The 19,117-nt window shown below is 44.6% G+C and overlaps 1 protein-coding gene across 1 annotated transcript in view; it reads left to right on the top strand.

Annotated features, from left to right (window-relative positions):
• LOC114553580 (ADAMTS-like protein 3) overlaps positions 1-16,162 on the top strand; it is a 243,131-nt gene extending 226,969 nt beyond the window's left edge. The window contains exons 13-15 of the mRNA XM_028574811.1: positions 6,202-6,409; positions 11,453-11,600; positions 16,074-16,162. Of these exons, the coding sequence (XP_028430612.1) occupies positions 6,202-6,409; positions 11,453-11,600; positions 16,074-16,162 (445 nt within the window). The remainder of the gene's footprint in view (positions 1-6,201; positions 6,410-11,452; positions 11,601-16,073) is intronic.
• The last annotated feature ends 2,955 nt before the right edge of the window (positions 16,163-19,117 follow it).

Consider the following 19,117-nt stretch of genomic DNA (forward strand, 5'->3'; position numbering starts at 1 on the left):
GCTGCACGTCAGCGGCGAATCCGGGCGGCTGCACGTCAGCGGCGAATCTGGCACACAGGTCGGCCCAGGCTCAGGTACCCAGGTTCGGTCAGGCTCAAGTCCGCTGGGCAGCTTGGGCTCAGGCCCAATGTGAGGCTGATTAGGGACATGGCGCTGAGAGCCACGACGTCCCTTCCTCCGTCCACGGCCTCCACGGGTCCCTGTGAAGATGGCCAGGCGGGTACCTTTCATAGGACTGCTGGTGGTTGGGGGCATACGCTGACCGGGTAGCATCTGAGCAGTCTGACGAGAGTTCTGGGGGAGCCGGTAAAGTGGCAGGCTGGCTGACAAAGCACACACCGACGGCTACGGTGTTGGCCGACTGGGGAGGAGGCAGGCTGGTGGTGGGTGAGTCACTGGAGGTGGCACTCCAGCTGGTGCTTGAAGCCCTCCAGCTGGGGAACAAAGTGACTCACCCAAGGTCTCTCTGCTAGCCACTGCTGCTGAATGGCAAGCTTCTCCAGGAAAGGAGGGCGCCGGTCCGGCTAAGAGCAGAGCAAACACCGCACAGTCCAGCCGAACTCCAACACCTTCTTCGTACACACAAGCCTCTCTGCTGGGTCCATGATGGTCAGATCGTTATGTTGTGGTGTGTGGCGGGAGAGTGAGGACCCAAATGCAGAGAGAGCAGGCAGGCAGGCAAACGTTGACACAACACAGGACACAGTCAAGAGGGGATAAACACAATAAACAGGGAGAAAACTAAACAGAAATCTACAAAACCGGATACAGACAACAGAAATGAACCAACAGGTAACAGAAACTGAACAAAACGCAAAGCAAAACACTGAAACCATAACAAAAGGTTACTTTTTAAAATCGGGGGAGATATATATATTTTTTTATATTTATACTTCTTTTTTTATACTTATTATACTTTTTAAATCAAATCAAAGTCTTTTGTGATTTGATAAAGGCACAAAGCCGCTTTCCATTTTCATTTGTTGACAGATACTTTGCAACAACAACACCAAACAACATTCAAGAGCTTTTTTATTTTACTTTTTTGACTCCATAACGGATGTGATTTAAAATGTAGCAAAGTACAACATCAAACTAAACATCCTTAAAGGGATACGCCACCGTTTGTTGAAATAGGGCTTATCACGGTCTTCCCTAGCTGTAGATAGGTGGGCCAACGCATTTTTTGTGCATGCATTGTTGTAGTCCGGTGCAACACCGGCAGCGCCGCCGCTAGTTAGCTTAGCGTAGTGAATGGAATCCTATGTTGCCGGTTAGCATGTTGTGAGTAAAAGTGAGCCAACAAAAGACAAAAAAACAACCTACCGTATAAGTCGCTCCGGAGTATAAGTCGGATCAGTCAAAAAATGCGTCATGAAGAGGGAAAAAACATATATAAGTCACACTGGACTATAAGTCGCATTTATTTAGAATTTTTTATTTATTTTTTTTCATCTGTCAACTACACAATAGCACACAGAACAACTAGCTACCAGGGCGTGGAGCACGGATGTATTAAAAGGCGTGGAGACGTAACTGCACTGTTGACGAGCCCCTCCCGACTCCTTCCTCCAGCTCTGGCCATCTTGCTTTCAGCCCGCGATTAGCTTTCTTTGTTTTCTTCATTGCAGTAAGAGTCACCTTTTCGCCAGTCCCTCACAAGTTTCTCCCTCATTTCAAACTTTCTTTCTGCTGCTCGATTACCGTTTTCGGCTGCATATTTTACTACCTGCAGTTTGTTATTTCTTTTCTTTCTCAGTTGTCTTTAGGAGCAGCATTCTAGTTGTCACAAGCCTACAGCGCCCTCTCGTGGTTGTAGATGGTAATGTTTTCAGTATGAATTAACATTTAAAAACATGTTAAATTATATATGTTTTGATATATAAGTCGCACCTGACTATAAGTCGCAGGACCAGCCAAAGTAGGAAAAAAAGTGTGACTTATAGTCCGGAAAATACGGTAATTACTTGCACTGAGACAAGAAATGTGTTGACCCACCTATCTACAGCCAGGGAAGACCGTGATAAGCCCTATTTCAACAAACGGTGGCGTAGTCCTTTAAGTAAAAGTAAAAGTACAGATTTTAAAAAACTTCTTAAAAAAGTACACAAAAACTACTCAATTACAGTAGCAAGTGATTGTAATTTGTTACTTTCCACCTCTGAGCATTACCCGTCAACCACCGTAGTTCTCACTAATCTTCAGTCTGACTTCTTCTATCCATTGAGGAGAGAGAGAGAGAGAGAGAGAGAGAGAGAGCGCTCCAGTTTTGCATATTGATTTATTTATTTTTGAATTCCTCCCAAAAGCAGTTGGCTGTGTGCTCAAACAGATGTGTGTGATTGGCAGTGGCTGGCTCAGACTCCATTATAAGCCATCGTTTCCGTTAGCTTTATGCTTGGCTGTGTAGCGCTGGAGCACACTGCTGCACGGCAGCATATGTTCTGTATGAATGTGTGTGGATTGAGTGCCTGAGAGAGAACTCACTCATGTGTTTAGTGTACAGTATATCTGTAATATGGGTGCACGGCTTTTCCCCAGAGGACCCTCTTGACTTGAATCTCCCCTGAAGTGAAACAACTGTTGAAATGTTACTGTGCATGTATGTTTGTGTTATCGCTGTGTATGTACTGCATAGCACTGGATATATTTTACATTTTAAATATTACTGTACATTGTACAGTATTCTACCTATAATTATTTGTGTCCACAGTAAAAACCCAAAAGTCCCTGGCCTTTGGTTTGTGTTTTGGGGAGCCTAAAGGGTATCGACAGAAACGAAACAAAAAATACCAAAAGCTTCCTTGGTTCATCTTTAAACTGTTCCAAAAATCACCACTCTGGTTTGATCGAAATAAACCCTTATTTAATATGCTAGCTATATACACGCTGAAAGTATTGTGAGCCAGTATCATTCATGTTGAGATTAAATGAAACAAAGGTGCAATGTGAACATGGCTACTGATAACCTGGTAACAAACCAGAGCTAAGACTGGAAGACAGCATCTGTAAGTAGACTGTTACTGTTCCTAAAGATGGTGTAAGGACTATAAGGCAAGCTTAATAAAACAATAAGGCTTAAAAACCAAGTCTATGAAGATTCTCAGTCAGACACACTAGGCAACTGGACTTGACATTTTGGTCTTAAATGTTTGGTCTTACAGGAATGTATCTGCACACTGTTTACTGTCAACATGCATGTTTCTCATTTGATTTCCTTGAATATCCACTCCTGGCAGCATGATTCATGTTTAAAAATTATGTTTATGCAATTTAGAGCCCTTTGCCAAAAAAAAACTACTGAAACTACCTAATTTAAAATCACAACACCTCTGTGTCACACTTGTGTTATTTGCATACTGGATCATAACTGGCTTCCAAATTTAGACGGGATGTCACAGATCCTAAAGTGAGATTTAAGGCGAGCACAGAGCAGATGAATGTTAAAACACTTGTCTAGTGTTAAACTCTGTACCTGCGTCAATCAAGAAATTGCCGGTTGCTCTCCCGTCGCGCAAAATACGGACGATTGGTCATGTGAATTTGGCGTTTGTTTATTCACGCTAAAAGTCTTGTTTAGCGTTGGGGCTCTTGACGTCACTTTTTGATACTCTGGGTCGGGATGTACTAAATGACATGCGGCACAAGAACAGGACAGTTAGGTTTAGTAAAACATGGTAGCTGGGGTTATAAAATGTATGTTTCAGTGACACACGGGACAAGTACAGGACACAAGCCCCGAACTCCTGGGTGAAAGTCCTGTGTTGTTTGACTCATCCGCCACCCCAACCAACCTCCCTACAAAGATTTTCAGTCTTTCGTACTACTCGCTACCGTTGTCTCTCTTAATACTACGTCATCTTACAGCACCGTGGTGGAGCTGCTGCTCTGCCCGGTGCGTTCCATGCAGACGTTAAAGGGGGCTTGACACTGACCATGGTTCAGTATTTTACAAGTTGGAAGTGAGAATGGGTTGACTGTGGACATGTCCTCAGTGTTGTCAATGGTTGCTGCAGCTCGTTTCAGTACACTAAAGCCCAGAGTCCTGGACTAACCTTTGTGCTCCCATTATCCCACTTCTGTGCAGTTATGAGTACTATCACACTTTTGCATTACTGGATTGGAAGAAACTTTTGACAAATCCGTTGCCAGTGAAATTATTCCATCAATTATGGTTCCTCTTAATGTATTTGGCAAAGCAAATTAGACGTATATTAGTGTATTTTGTCTTCTTGTTTAGATTAAACCAGTGGTACCCAAACTTTTTCACATCAAGGAATCGATTTTGTCACGATAAAATCAATATTTTGTGAAAGCACCAAATGTCAACCCTACAATATCGCCGCAATATTGATATCGAGGTATTGGGTCAAAAATATTGTGATATTTTATTTCCTCCATATCGCCCAGCCCTAATGAAACCCATGACCAAATTAGTCCTACGTTCTGTCCTTGTGTTAATGGATGGAATTATAGTGAAAATCAATTATTATATAAAGACCTCCTGGAACCCCCTCAAGGACCCCTGGGGGTCCCCCACTGAATTACACTATTTAAAAGATGCATCATGAACATGACAGCGGACAACCTAGTTTCAAACTTAAAAAACTAAATAGTAAGTAAGTAGGTAGTAAAGTTTATTTGTATAGCACTTATCACAGACAAAGTCACAAAGTGCTTCAATAGGCCAAATAAATAAATACATTATATCAAATTGATAATCATGAAAAGCACAATAAATCACAGTAAATCATAGTAAAACACAAAAGCATAAAATACATAGGAATACAGTCAACAATGTCTTAAACAATTTCCAGACTAAAAAGATGTGTCTTTAGCTGCTTTTTAAAAATGTCAGCAGAGGCAGCCACTCTTAAAACATGAGGCAAAGCGTTCCACAGTCTGGGAAAAAAGTTGCAGTTCCTAAAAAACTGTAAAGGTTAGTAAGAACACATTTTTTTATTTCTTAATAGTCACATACACACAAATATTAGGAGCACTGGACAGTAGGGGTGGGGGAAAAAATCGATACAGCATAGTATCGCGATATTTTTCGTGGCAATACTGTATCGATACACAGACGCCAAGTATCGATCTTTTATGATGTATGTGTTGGTCAGTTTGTCTGCTTGACAATCACATTTTGCACCAATAAAACTGAAGTGTGATGAACAAACAGAGAAATGTATATTTTTAGATACAACAGATGTTGAAAAAATTGTCCTTTCGGGACATCATTTGAAATTGGGAAAAATCTGAAGTTGTAAAAAAGGTAAAATATTGCAATATATCGCAAAATATTGCAATATCTTTAAAATCGCAATAATATTGTATCGGGACATAAGTATCGGGATGATATCGTATCGTGAGGCCTCTGGTGATTCCCACCCCTACTGGACAGCTATACATACAGCATCCGGGGACACTTTGACATGTGGCCTGAGGAACTTGGGATTGAACCACCAACCTTGCAAACACTCTTCCTCCGAGCCACAAGCCACCATAGAGAGTACAACTGCCCCCTGTGTCCCCCCCACCTGTCCACAGGGTTTCAAAACGGGGAAATGATCTGTAAATGAATGGATAGAGGAACGTGTCGGGGTCCCCTGGATATAAGAACCATGTATATTGGACGTCCCAACCTTAAGTAATGGAAATATATTGCTATCAATATGTTTTGCAATATGAAAATAATGATATTTCTGGATTTTGACACTCCTATTATACTTCTTTTTCTGACTTCTATTTGGCAAATTGGTAGTGTCAGAATTACTGTAGCTATTAGCCGCTCCTGTTTGCAGTGTCTCCGTGGATGTACAGACAACTATCACCGGATAACTTTAAAAACACAATGAGGCTCAGGCAAGTTTTGGAGATATAAGCAGCATCTTTTTTTCCATGATTTCTAAGTGGATTTATGGAAGTTTATTCAGGGTGGACATCTGAGAACGATATCCTCTGAATGTATAAGTCACACTGGATCTAAAAATAAACCATGTGTATCACGCTGTGTTCAGACTTGAGTCATGACTCGGAGAAGGAATGTGATTTTGACACAAATTGCAGAAATTGGGCACTCAGGGTTTTTACTTGCCTCCATGAGCTGTGTGTCATGGCCTATGCTGCAGCTGCTGATGGTGGGTTGTGTGTTGTGTTTGTGTGTGTGTGCGTGTCTGTGTGTTTGTGTGTATGTGCGCGCAGCTGGGAGCAGGGCCCCTGGACCCAGTGCTCGGTGTCCTGTGGCGGCGGCGGCTGGCAGGACCGCAGCGTGATGTGTGTGGAGGAGGACACCCACGGACAGTTCTCCCAGGTGGAGGAGTGGAAGTGCACCCACTCCCCTCGACCCACCACCCGACAGACATGTAACATCTTCGCCTGCCCCCAGTGGGTGGCCATGGACTGGTCTCAGGTCAGTCAATAAAGTCATCTCAAGTACCCAGCACCACAGGGTAGAGCTGTAACAATTTTTTAAACCAAATTTTACTGTACAATTAATTGTCTCAGAAATAATTGCGACTAACAATAGTTAAATAGTCAAATTAAAAATTATAGACTAAAAGGGTTTGGAATCACTAGATGAATGGATAATAACAAAATAAGTGTTATGGTTAAAGCTTTAAAGCTTTAGTGCGTAATCTTTTCATATTAATGAACGTCCATTACATTCAAGCCATTGCCAAATTAATTTCTACACAGCTAATTAAGACTATTAGCTCCACACAACTCTCTCTGTATTTCTCAGTATGGCTATGTTCAGAAGATTGTGGGGTCCGGTGTCTTTCCCGCGCAGAAGCTTAAGTGAAGATGATTACATCTTCTGAAGAGTCCATCATGTTTTTTTATCCTCTGTGTCCTCCTTGGCTACTGGTAACTGTGTGGAGGAGGGGTGGGGGTGGTGCGCGATCACGGGAGGCTTGTATCATGTGGATGCTCCGACAGTGTTGTTGTCATTACTTCGAATTCCTCATGGGGGAGACAGAAACTATGCACTGTAGCTTTAATCACCTGAAATGAAAGTGGATAACACTTGTAAAGTGTTACGCTCGGTGGAGACTCAGGTACAGAGACGGACACATGGACAGAGAGGGTGAGTAAAGATGTATTTATTCGGCGTGTTTAGGCAGAGAAAGAGAGTTCAGGGCGGAGCAGCTTCAGACCGGGATAGGAGCTGAGTGGGGTGGAGAGCCAGTGGCACTGAGAGCTGGCTGACGTGGAGAACAGACGAGCAGGTTGCGGCGTGGGAGTGGCAGGCAGGCAGGCAGCAGGTACAGGCGGGATCTGAGCGAAGGAGAGACAGGTTACAACGTGGCAGAAACAATGAGAATGCTGAGAGTGTAGGAACAGAAGCTGAGACCGCAGTACAGAGCCAAGTTACCACAGATGGTGTAGGAATGAACTGGCGCTGGAGAGGTGACCAGCCCGGGTTGATAACTGCTGGTTGAGTGATGACAATGAGCTGCAGCTGGTGGTAACAGAGCAGAGAGAGAATGGCCACGCCCCCTGACCTAGATCCTCTGAATGGGCTGCAGGGAAGGAGGAGACAGACACTGACAACATACACAGGGAAAAAGGGAAGAGGAAACAAGCGGGGACAGGGAAAAACAAAGCCGGCCCATAACAGTACCCCCCCCTCAACGGGCGCCACCCGGCGACCCACCCGGCTTGCCAGGATGGTCCCTATGGTAATCAGCCACCAGCTGCGGGTCCAGTATAAACCGCCGGGGAATCCAGTTGAGCACTTGAGGCCGCACGGCTGAGGGAACATAGGAGAGATCGGGAGGTCCGTCGGCCGGTCCAGGTTCCACTTCTTGTGCCGATCTGACGAGGGACTCGATTTCCCAGTGAACAGCCGCCACCAAACAGGAAGCGGGCAGAACAGGTTCAGGATTGCTGGAGTCGTCTTTGTCTGTGAACTGGCAAGAGAGAGCATCAGGCTTGACATTACGTGTGCCAGGACGATATGTTAACACAAACTTGAACCTGCTGAAGAACAGAGCCCATCTGGCCTGACGGGAGTTTAGCCTCTTGGATGACTGGATGTAAGCCAGATTCTTGTGGTCTGTCCAGACTATAAAGGGTTGCTCTGCTCCGTCTAGCCAGTGCCTCCACTCCTCCAACGCCAACTTGACAGCTAGCAACTCCCGGTTACCCACGTCGTAGTTTCTCTCTGCAGGGGTTAACCTCCTGGAGAAAAAGGCCACAGGATGGAGCTTCTGGTCTGTGGGGGAACGCTGTGACAGGACAGCCCCCACCCCCGAATCAGAGGCATTCACCTCCACAATAAACTGTAAATTATTGTCTGGATGAATAAGAACAGGTGAGTTGGAGAACAGTTCCTTCAGTGTACTCACGGCAGACTCGGCCTCAGGCATCCACAGGAACGGCACCTTTGGGGAGGTGAGCTTGGTCAGGGGGCAACCACTCGACTGAAATCCCTGATGAAGCGGCGGTAGAAATTGGCGAAGCCCAGGAAGCGTTGTAGCTGCTTCCGAGATGTTGGTGTGGGCCACTCCGTAACCGCTCTGATCTTATCAGGGTCTGGTGACACTTTACCTCTCTCGATAATAAAACCCAAAAAGGGGACGGACTGCCGGTGGAACTCACATTTTTCTGCTTTAACGTACAGTTTGTTTTCCATGAGGCGTTGGAGGACTTGACGGACGTGTGAGACGTGTTCCTCCTGTGACTTCGAGAAAATCAGAATGTCATCCAAATAGACGAATACAAAACGGTGAAGAAAATCCCTCAACACATCGTTAACCATGGCCGGGAAAACTGCTGGGGCGTTAGTGAGACCGAATGGCATGACTAGGTATTCGAAATGTCCGAGAGGGGTATTGAACGCGGTTTTCCATTCGTCTCGCTGCCTGATCCTAACGAGGTGGTAAGCGTTACGCAGGTCGAGTTTGGAAAACACGGTGGAACCCTGAAGGGGTTCGAATGCTGAGTTGATGAGTGGCAGGGGGTACGTATTTCTGACTGTGATGTTATTTAGTCCTCTGTAGTCAATGCAGGGGCGTAAAGTCTTGTCCTTCTTCTCCACAAAAAAGAACCCAGCACCAACAGCGGAAGACGAGGGACGAATGATGCCAGAGGCTAGGGAGTCGCCTATGTAGGTTTCCATGGCTTCTCTCTCAGTACGGGACAGATTGAAAAGCCGACTATACGGCAAAGGGGCTCCAGGCAGCAGCTCAATAGCGCAATCATATGGCCTATGAGGTGGTAGTGAGAGAGCTTTGGACTTACTGAATACCTCGGCCAGGTCCTGATACTCTTCAGGGACCGAAGAGAGGTCTGGGGGTTTGATAGGGGAAGCAGGGGAACCTACTGAGGGCGGAATAGCCGACCCAAGACAAGCTGAATGGCAGTGAGCGCTCCAACTGTGTATTTTGTGGTTTTGCCAGTCGATATGGGGGTTGTGAAGGCCAAGCCAAGGGAAGCCGAGGATAAGAGGGGAGGCCGAGGAGGAGACTACTTTAAACTGGATGGTTTCTTTATGGTTGCCAGACAGCATGAGAGAAACAGGGACAGTTTGGTGGGTGATATTGGCAAACTGATGGCCGTCTATAGCAGTAACTGTTATGGGTTTTGGCAGGGGCTCAACAGGGATCTCGGCCTGTGTGACCAGGTTGCTATCAAGGAAACTATCCTCAGCTCCAGAGTCAATTAGAGCAGCTAATGGGAGAGACAGATTTCTGAACAGGACTGTAGCTGGGATTACTAGATGGGGAGCTGTAGGCATAGAGTCAGGTGTAGCGCTTGCAAGCACGCCCACTTTTACTTGCAAGCTTTGTCTTTTGGGCGCACGGGACAGTTAACAAGGAAATGGGTGTTGTCCCCACAGTACATGCACTCACCAGCCCGCATGCGCCGTTCCTTTTCGGCAGGGGACAGACGAGCACGGCCCAGCTGCATGGGCTCGTCTGGTTCCGTGGTGGGAACCGCTGAGGTGTGTGTGCGGGGTCCGAGTGGTGGTGTTACTCGGGTTGAAGAAAGCGAGGAGGCCCCACCTGCGGTGCGAACCCGACCGCCCCTCTCCTGTCTCCTCTCCCGTAGCCTGTTGTCTATTCGAGTAGCAAGGGAATGAAGGTTAGTAGGCTCATCACGAACAGCTAGTTCATCCTTAACCGTGTCATTCAAACCGTTAACAAATGCTCCCTGAAGAGCTTCGTCATTCCACTTGGAATCGGCTGCCAAGGTCCAGAAATCAATGCCGTATTTGGCCACGCTGCCCGTGCCCTGTCGTAGCTTCAACAGTCTCTTAGCGGCGGTACCGGCATGGTCCGGGTGATCGAACACGATTTCCAATTGAGAGGAAAAATCGTCAAACGACAGGCTGGCAAGCTGTTGAGTGGAACAAGCCGCTTCTGCCCAAATCAAAGCTTTGCCCCTCAGTAACCCCAGAGCGTAATGTACCTTTGAGGATTCCGTGGAAAAAGACAGGGGCTTCTGTTGGAACACCAGGCGGCACTGAAGCAGGAAACCACGGCATTTATTCAGTTCTCCGGTGAAAGGTTCGGGCGAGGTCGTAGGGGGTTCCCGGAGGGCAGGAGCGGAAGCCAGGCCTGGAGCAACTGCAGGAGGAACAGGCGGAGGTGAAGCAGAGGGAGGAAGACTAATGAGTGTTACCAGGTTTGCTACCTGAGATGTGAGCTGAGAAACTTGATCCGACAACCGTTGGTTGTTATCCAATAGAGACCGGATGAGTTGGTCGTGTTGTCCCAATAACGTTCCCTGTGAGTGGAGGGCGCGTTGTACGCCATCACCCGTTGTCTCATGTGGCGTCTCTGCTGAGTCCATGTTTGGCCAGTTCTTTCTGTTACGCTCGGTGGAGACTCAGGTACAGAGACGGACACACGGACAGAGAGGGTGAGTAAAGATGTATTTATTCGGCGTGTTTAGGCAGAGAAAGAGAGTTCAGGGCGGAGCAGCTTCAGACCGGGATAGGAGCTGAGTGGGGTGGAGAGCCAGTGGCATTGAGAGCTGGCTGACGTGGAGAACAGACGAGCAGGTTGCGGCGTGGGAGTGGCAGGCAGGCAGGCAGCAGGTACAGGCGGGATCTGAGCGAAGGAGAGACAGGTTACAACGTGGCAGAAACAATGAGAATGCTGAGAGCGTAGGAACAGAAGCTGAGACCGCAGTACAGAGCCAAGTTACCACAGATGGTGTAGGAACAAACTGGCGCTGGAGAGGTGACCAGCCCGGGTTGATAACTGCTGGTTGAGTGATGACAATGAGCTGCAGCTGGTGGTAACAGAGCAGAGAGAGAATGGCCACGCCCCTGACCTAGATCCTCTGAATGGGCTGCAGGGAAGGAGGAGACAGACACTGACAACATACACAGGGAAAAAGGGAAGAGGAAACAAGCGGGGACAGGGAAAAACAAAGCCGGCCCATAACATAAAGTGTATCATATGTGAGGTAATGTGTGTGTGTTGCCTCCCCACTGCAGTGCACGGTGACATGTGGGCGTGGCCTGCGTTACCGGGTGGTGCTGTGCATCGACCACCAAGGACAGCACATCGGAGGCTGCGAAGCGTCACTCAAACCTCACGTCAAAGAAGACTGTCTGGTCCCTATCGCCTGCCACAAGCCCCGAGGTAACAGTGTGTGTGTGTGTGTGTGTGTGTGTGTGTGTGTGTGTGTGTGTGTGTGTGTGTGTGTGTGTGTGTGTGTGTGTGAGAAACTCTTTCACCATACTCGTACACCCTCATCAATCCTATTATTGTAGGTGTATGTGGTATATGGCTTTTGCATTTTTCCAGTATTCCAGCTCCATTGCTCCAGTGCCGCTGAAAATTTTGCCGGATATCCGTCACCTTCCTCATTGTTTGTGTTGTCATTTTAAACTCTGGTGGCTCTATGAGGACTATGGTTAACTGCTCCTCAGATCTCTGCAGGGTAAATCCAGACAGCTAGCTAGACTATCTGTCCAATCTGAGTTTTCTGTTGCATGACTAAAATGACCTTTGAACGTACAACAGGGCTCGACATTAAGGCTTGTCCGCTTGTCCGGAACAAGTGGATTTTTTGTAGGGCAAGTGGAAGAGAAATTTACTTGTCCCACTGGACAAGTTAAAACTCAAACAAAATAAAATGCCATGTTAGTTCACGTTATGTGCCACTCATTACGTCTATGTTACTGATTTGAAACAATACATTTTTCCCCCCGCAATGCCGGGCAGCGGACCCAGCGGTAGCCCGTCAGCGGGCCGCTAACGTTAGACCCAGCCTGCTGTTCAGCTCGTTCTCTGTAAGCAATGCAGCATGAAAGCACGGCGAACCTGCCGGTGTTATTTAGCTAACGTTAGCTTGCTAACTCCGCCTTAACGTTACCTCCTCGCCACATCGTTGACAGAAAACAAGAGACCCGGTGCTAATACGGCACCGGGTGCCTTAACGACCACTATCTACCGGACCAAATTGCAACGCAGATTTCGGTGCCACTGAAAGCCTGCGCTTCTCTCTGATGCTCCGAAAACGGACGAGGGAACCTAAACATCGCCGCATGTCACGCTAGTTAACATTACACTTAGCAGCAGGTAATGTTAACTAGCAGCTAGAGTAAACACGGTTAAAATGCTGACAGCTAAACGGTGTAAAAGTGTGTCTGTCTGTATTTCACTGGAGAGGAACGTATGACGTTGTAGCTGCTGTTGTCAGAAAAACACAGATGTTGCGTTCACTTGAAATTGGCCTCGCCATACTCGTGCTGCATTCAAAGCTGTTGTAAAATACCCTTTTCCCATCCAGAGGTCGTTTTTGCCGTTCTAGAATGTCGTTTTTTTGTGCTCCTTTTTGAAACAAATAAATAAATAACATGCTGATTAAATATCAGGTAATAAGCAAATGTAAAGTAGCTACAGCTTTTAAAGGAATCTAAATCAGCCTCTGCTGGGTAGAAATTAGTGAAATTGTATAAAAAAAAAAAATAGTTAACACCAACATTAAGTGGCAAAATCCATTTTTATGTCTACAAAATTATTTTAGATATAGTATAAGTTCAAGTTTAAGTCACCACTACGTCTGGTCAAAATATTGACTTAGTATCTCAGAATATAAACTAAGAATCTCAAATTAATGAGAAAATGTAAAATATTGCTTTAGAATCTCAATATATTGACTTAGTATCTCAATATATTGACTTATCTTAAAATATTGACTTACTATCTCAATATATTGACTTATCCCAACATATTGACTTAGTATCTCAATATACTGATTTAGTAACTCATAATATTGACTAAGAATCTCAAACCAATAAGAACATTTAAAATATTGACTTACAATCTTAATAAATTGACTCAACATCTCAAAGAATCGACCTAGTATCTCAATATATTGACTTAGTAACTTGGAATATTGACTAGGAATCTGAAAGTAATGACAAACTTTAAAATACTGACTTAGAATCTCAATATATTAACTTCTGCACACCGGCGTGCAACATATTACTTTGTACTATGAAGTCTGGAGATCCTTTTTTCTTGTTGAATGGGAAATCTATTGTTGGGATACGTTTGTTTCTAGTGTTTCAACTGAATTTTATTAATGCTGATAGTGTTTGGATGCTTTCAAAGGTTTGTTTTCGAATTCTGCATTAGCAAACATTTTTTTTATAAAATGATGACTCTTTACCCGGACAAGTGACTTTTGTGCATGGACAAGTGAAACGTAAATGTACTTGTCCGAAGGACAAGTGCCTCAAAAAGTTAATGTCAAGCCCTGGTACACGTACACAGCGCACACGTATGTTCCACCAAAACAAGTTCCTTCCCGAGGCTATTTTGCAGAGGCACCGTTGAACCCTCTTGGCCCTTAGCGCTTAGGCCAACACAATTGTGATTGGTTTAAAGCAATGCCAATAAACCAGACAACGTTTTTCTCCCATCCTGGAATGCTGCGTGGACTAGCCAGACCCTCCTCCGCAGCACTGTGGTGGAAGTATTGGCAATGCGAGACTACGTTTGGCAAAACTCGTACAAACTCCAAAACAAAATGTACAACCTGTCAGCCAACCCCCACGCCCCCATTAACCTCCGCACAAGGACATCTAACTATAAATTGAGGAAGACAAGCACAAGCACACACTCCAATCGGGCACTGCATTAGTACATGTAAATACAGCACAAATATAATGTAACGTGTTCGTCATATGTTTCTTGTTTTAATGTGTGTGTGTGTGTGTGTGTGTGTGTGTGTATGTGTGTGTGTGTGTCTGTGCGTGCAGTCTTTAATAAATAAAACAACAGGCTTCATTTGCATTAGCTTCCATCATGGTTCCCTAATTTATGATCCGTCCTCCGCCATAAACGAGCATCCCTGCTCATTAAACTGCTGGATTCTTCAAAAGCTCGTCGTCATTCTCTCCCAAAAAAGCTCATAGTTTTGCATGCATGTGTACTGTGTGTCTCTAAGTGCCAGTTAAAAAGAGCTTTTTCCAGGGCGGCCTCTAGCTCACGCAGTAAGAGCGTTCACCCCATGTTGGCTGAGTCCTGTAGCGGCGTGCGTTGGAATCCGACCTGCTGCCATTTGCTGCGTGTCGTCCCCCATCTCTCTCACCCTTTCATGTCTATCCACTGTCTCTACTACTAATAAAGGGAAAAGCCCCAAAAAATAATATTAAAAAAATAAGCTTTTTCCATGATAATAAAAGACTTGGATACTTTGCTGCGAGTGTGTGCTTTCTCTCTCTCTCTCTCACTCACACACAGACACACACACACACACACACACACACTAATCCTCATAATTAAATAATAAAGAGTTTAGAATGTCAACACAATGAAAGAGGAAGGTAACGGGACATCCGGAAAGAGTGCGTACAAGTGGCTCCAAGTAAAATACGATGTGTTTCCTCCATCAACTCATCCCAATGGCTAAATGACTTCCTTCGCTCTTTCCGGCGTACATGTCGGAGTGCGGAACAACAGTGGAAATCCTCCAAGCTTCATGTTCAAAAAAGACCATCCGGTGTAATTTCCGGCAGAAAAAGAGCAATCGTGGAACGTCGTGGACAGGGTCTGAAATTAACACCCAACCACGTGCCAAATGCGGGTGAATTTTGCCATTGGTGGGTAAAACTGTCAATCTACCTGCCACCTTGGCAGCCAATGAGAATTGAGTGATTCAGAGTTGTTTTTTTTGCCATTGTTGTTCTTTCACATTTCAACCAAATCTGCCATTTGCTTGGATTTGAGCTAAAAATGTGGTGGCGCATTACTGGGGTGAAGAGGCCGGCTGAAACAAGCAACCAACAAAAGATGAGGATGATTCAAGGAAACGTAAAAGAAGACGTTTTAGCAGTACAGAAGAAATGTACTGCTGAGACGGCCATGTGTATGGTTCAGAGAAAGAAGTGGAGGAAGAGGGGTGTGTCTGCTCCTTTTTTGTGGACTCAGAGGAGCAGTCGGTATATGATAAAATCATTAAATAAAAAGATAAAAAATATGTTTGATAAGAGTCATTAATTATATTGATTTCGTTAATAACTTGACAGCACTTAAATGTGTATTCTTAACAAATTCAACAACGATGCTTGTGCATTTCCTGTATTTCACCTTTATGAGGCAAACTAATTGGCTGGTAAAAAACATGTGTGGCTAGTGGATTTTAAAATCCACCTGCCACAGTGGCTGGTGGCCAATAAAGTTAACTTCAGTGCCTGAGCATGGATATAGACTAGATATGAGTTGTATTTCCTGCCCCCACTAGGGGCGCTATTTTATGAAATACTCCTGTCGTATGAGAAGGTCGGGAACAAACCACCCATATTGTCGTATGGTTTTGAGGACTTGAATGTTGACTGTAACATAACGCCAAATTTTATTTCTGTAGCTGTTGACATAACATGGCTTAATGACGTGATGTTTTGTTTACTATCATGTACGTTTCTTAGTTTTCCGTGTAATCCGTGTAGGCCAGCTGGCTGAAATTATGTTTGAATCTGATATGTTTTTGTGTTATATTGTGTATAATACATTGTGAATGGTCATGGAAATGTTATTTTGGGTCATGGATATGTGTGGGAACCCTGGACTGGGGTAGAACTTATTTTTCCATCTATCCATCAGAATCTCTGCCGGTAGAGGCCAAGGTGCCCTGGTTAAAACAGGCCCACGAACTGGAGGAGCAGCATACTGCTACAGAGGAGCCCACGTAAGTACACACACACACACAGAAAGCTGAATATTACTAACCATGACTGCGTTTTGTTCAACCTGTCTTTTAATATAGATTTACTGCCCAGTAAACAAGCTGTTCTCGCATTTTAAATCAGTGGAACAGTGGAAATCCTCCAAGCTGCATGTTCACCGGCTGTATAACAAAGACCTTTTGACTGAATACAACAACATGGTTAAGGAGGCAAGGACATCTTACTTTGCTAACCTTATTTCTTCCAGTAAATGTAACCCTGAAGTAAACCATCAACAATATTGTCAATCCTGTTCCTCCTGAAGTGCCAGTGTTTTCAAATAAGGACTGCAGTGACTTTCTCTATGTCTTTATAAATAAAATTAGTGATGTCAGAAATGGCATTATCCCCTCTACTACTCCATATTCGGTTCACTCAATCCGGCCACCAATCTTGAACTGTTTTGCTCCAATCACGCTACAAGAACTCATCTGGTTAGCAGTATGAAATCTTCCTCGAGCCCAGTAGATTACCACCTTCCTTGTTTAAAAATGTTCTTGAGTCTGTGAGTACTTAGGTTCTCTCTATACTTGTCCCTTCGTATTTTAAACATGTAGTTGTTCAGCCACTACTGAAGAAAACCAAACTGGATACATCAATTCCCGCAAATTATAGGCCCAAGATTTTAGAAAAAGTTGTTGCTAAACAGCTCACTGCTGTCTTGAATACACACAACATTTTAAACAAATTTCAATCTGGCTTCCGTCAGAAACTCAACAGAAAGCGCTCTTCTTAGAGCAGGGGTCTCAAACTCAATTTACCTGGGGGCCGCTGGAGGCAGAGTCTGGGTGAGGCTGGGCCGCATCAGGTTTTCCACAAGAAAAGCTTTGTTAAAAAAATTCCAATCTTCTCAAATCTCTTTATTTTTATTATTTATATTCTTTTATCCCGCCGCGTACGCAGCACTTTGATTTATTTTGTCAGAGAGAGAGACCTCATATTAACTCTCTAAGTGCCATTGAAGTGTGTGTATAAATATATATATATATATATATATATATATATATTTATTTATTTATATACAGGGTTTAAATTGGGATTTGTTATGTTGGGGGGTTCTTTCTGGGTGGGGGGGGATTGGAAAATAAACCGGGCTTCCACCGCTGCGTATGGGGTTTTTAGCTTTAGGAGAAGGCATTTTATCTGTTAATCCTACCGACGTAGACACTTTGGCGTTATGTAGTTGACCCGCAGTGGTGAATTGTCTGCAGTTCTGGGAGGGTTGTTGCCGTCAAAATAGACATGCCATTTCAAAAAAAATTCATTTATTCATGTATCATCATGTTTTCAAAAGCATCACTTTCATCAAATTTTTTGTAACATATTTAGACTGCAAGCAGGCACATCCAGACAAACGAGTGGCTTATGTGCCGAGGCAGAGCCCTGGAGAGCCCCGGCCCAATTTAATCCCTGTTTATATACATTTATATACATATATATACGTATAATGTCCCGCTGGGCAGCAACTTAAAAAAAGTGAAGTGTTGTGAACGCAGCACACTGGGACGAATGTCCGCATGTGCCCAATAGAAACCAGGCAGCCAGCTAGGCACGGAAGAAAACACTCCATGGCAACGCTGCTGTAATTTTCACTCATTGAGGAATGTTTCTCTGCTTGCATCAAGCCCGGCCGATGTCCCGCCCCCGAGAGCCATATACCCCACCGTGATTGGTAGGTTCGTTCAGCTCCGCACACAACACTGTAAAGTACCATACATATCAAATTTGCGGGCCGCACTAACATTAAACTTTCATATTAAGGCGGGGGCCACAAGCTATCATCCCACGGGCCGCAATTTTTGAGTCCCTTTCTTCAGCAGTATAGTCCAAACTGACAACTGTTGGTGTTATATTTGATCATAACATGTATTTTGATCAACATATCAAATCACTGACCCGCACATGTTTCTTTCAATTAAAAAACATTACCAAACTTAGAGCTGTTTCCCATTCTGAGCTTGATGATCATTCATGGTTTTATATCATCCCGGCTTGATTACTGCAACTCCATTTTCACCTTTCTCAGCAAGTCGTCCCAGGACTATCTACAACTGGTCCAGAACCCTGCTGCAAGGCTGTTGACCAGGTCTAGCAGGATGTCGCACATCACTCCAATTGTATACTCATTACATTGGCTTCCGATCAAGTTCAGGATCCAATTTAAAGTTCTTGTTCTGACTTATAAAGCTTTGCATGGTTATGGCCTTGTTTAAATCTCAGACCTGCACTCGCTTAAAAACTAAAGCTGTCCGTTTGACCTTTTTAAGTGGTGGCTCCGAACCTGTGGAACGCCATTCCTATTGTCTTACGTTCTGCAGTCTCTGTTGAAGCGTTTAAAAAGCAGCTGAAGACGCACTTCTTTTGTAACTTTGGGTTTTAATCTTTTAAATGATTTTCATTGTTCTTTCAATTATTTTTTCCTTGCATATTTTCTGTTGGATCTTACTGTATTTTTACAAATGTTTATCATGTGAAGCACTTTGTGACTTTGTCTGTAAAAGGTGCTATATCAAATAAACGTATTATATTATTATTATTCCTGCCTGCTGCTCTGGGTCCGGTCAGCTCTGATAGGCTCCCTAGGATCCATCAGCTCTCAGAGCTCACACACACACACACACACACACACACACACACACACCTCAAACACATACACCTACAGCCGGCCCTAGGAAATCTTCATCACATGCAGCCAAGCAAATGTGATGTAAGCCACGTTAATTTGATGAGCACATGAAGCTCAGCTCTAGTAACGTACTCACTCTGCATGCTAGACACATTGTATTAAAATGGAATATTCCAGCAGAAATCAAGAGTAGCAAAACAACACCCCTGTAGGTTTAAAGGATGGCTCTGAAAAGCGTGTAGCTTGAATTTCAGAGGCGGCCCTTAGGTTGGCCGCTTGGTAAAACAATTGAAATC

This window comes from Perca flavescens, chromosome 1, assembly GCF_004354835.1.
Source record: "Perca flavescens isolate YP-PL-M2 chromosome 1, PFLA_1.0, whole genome shotgun sequence".
Lineage (NCBI taxonomy): Eukaryota > Metazoa > Chordata > Actinopteri > Perciformes > Percidae > Perca > Perca flavescens.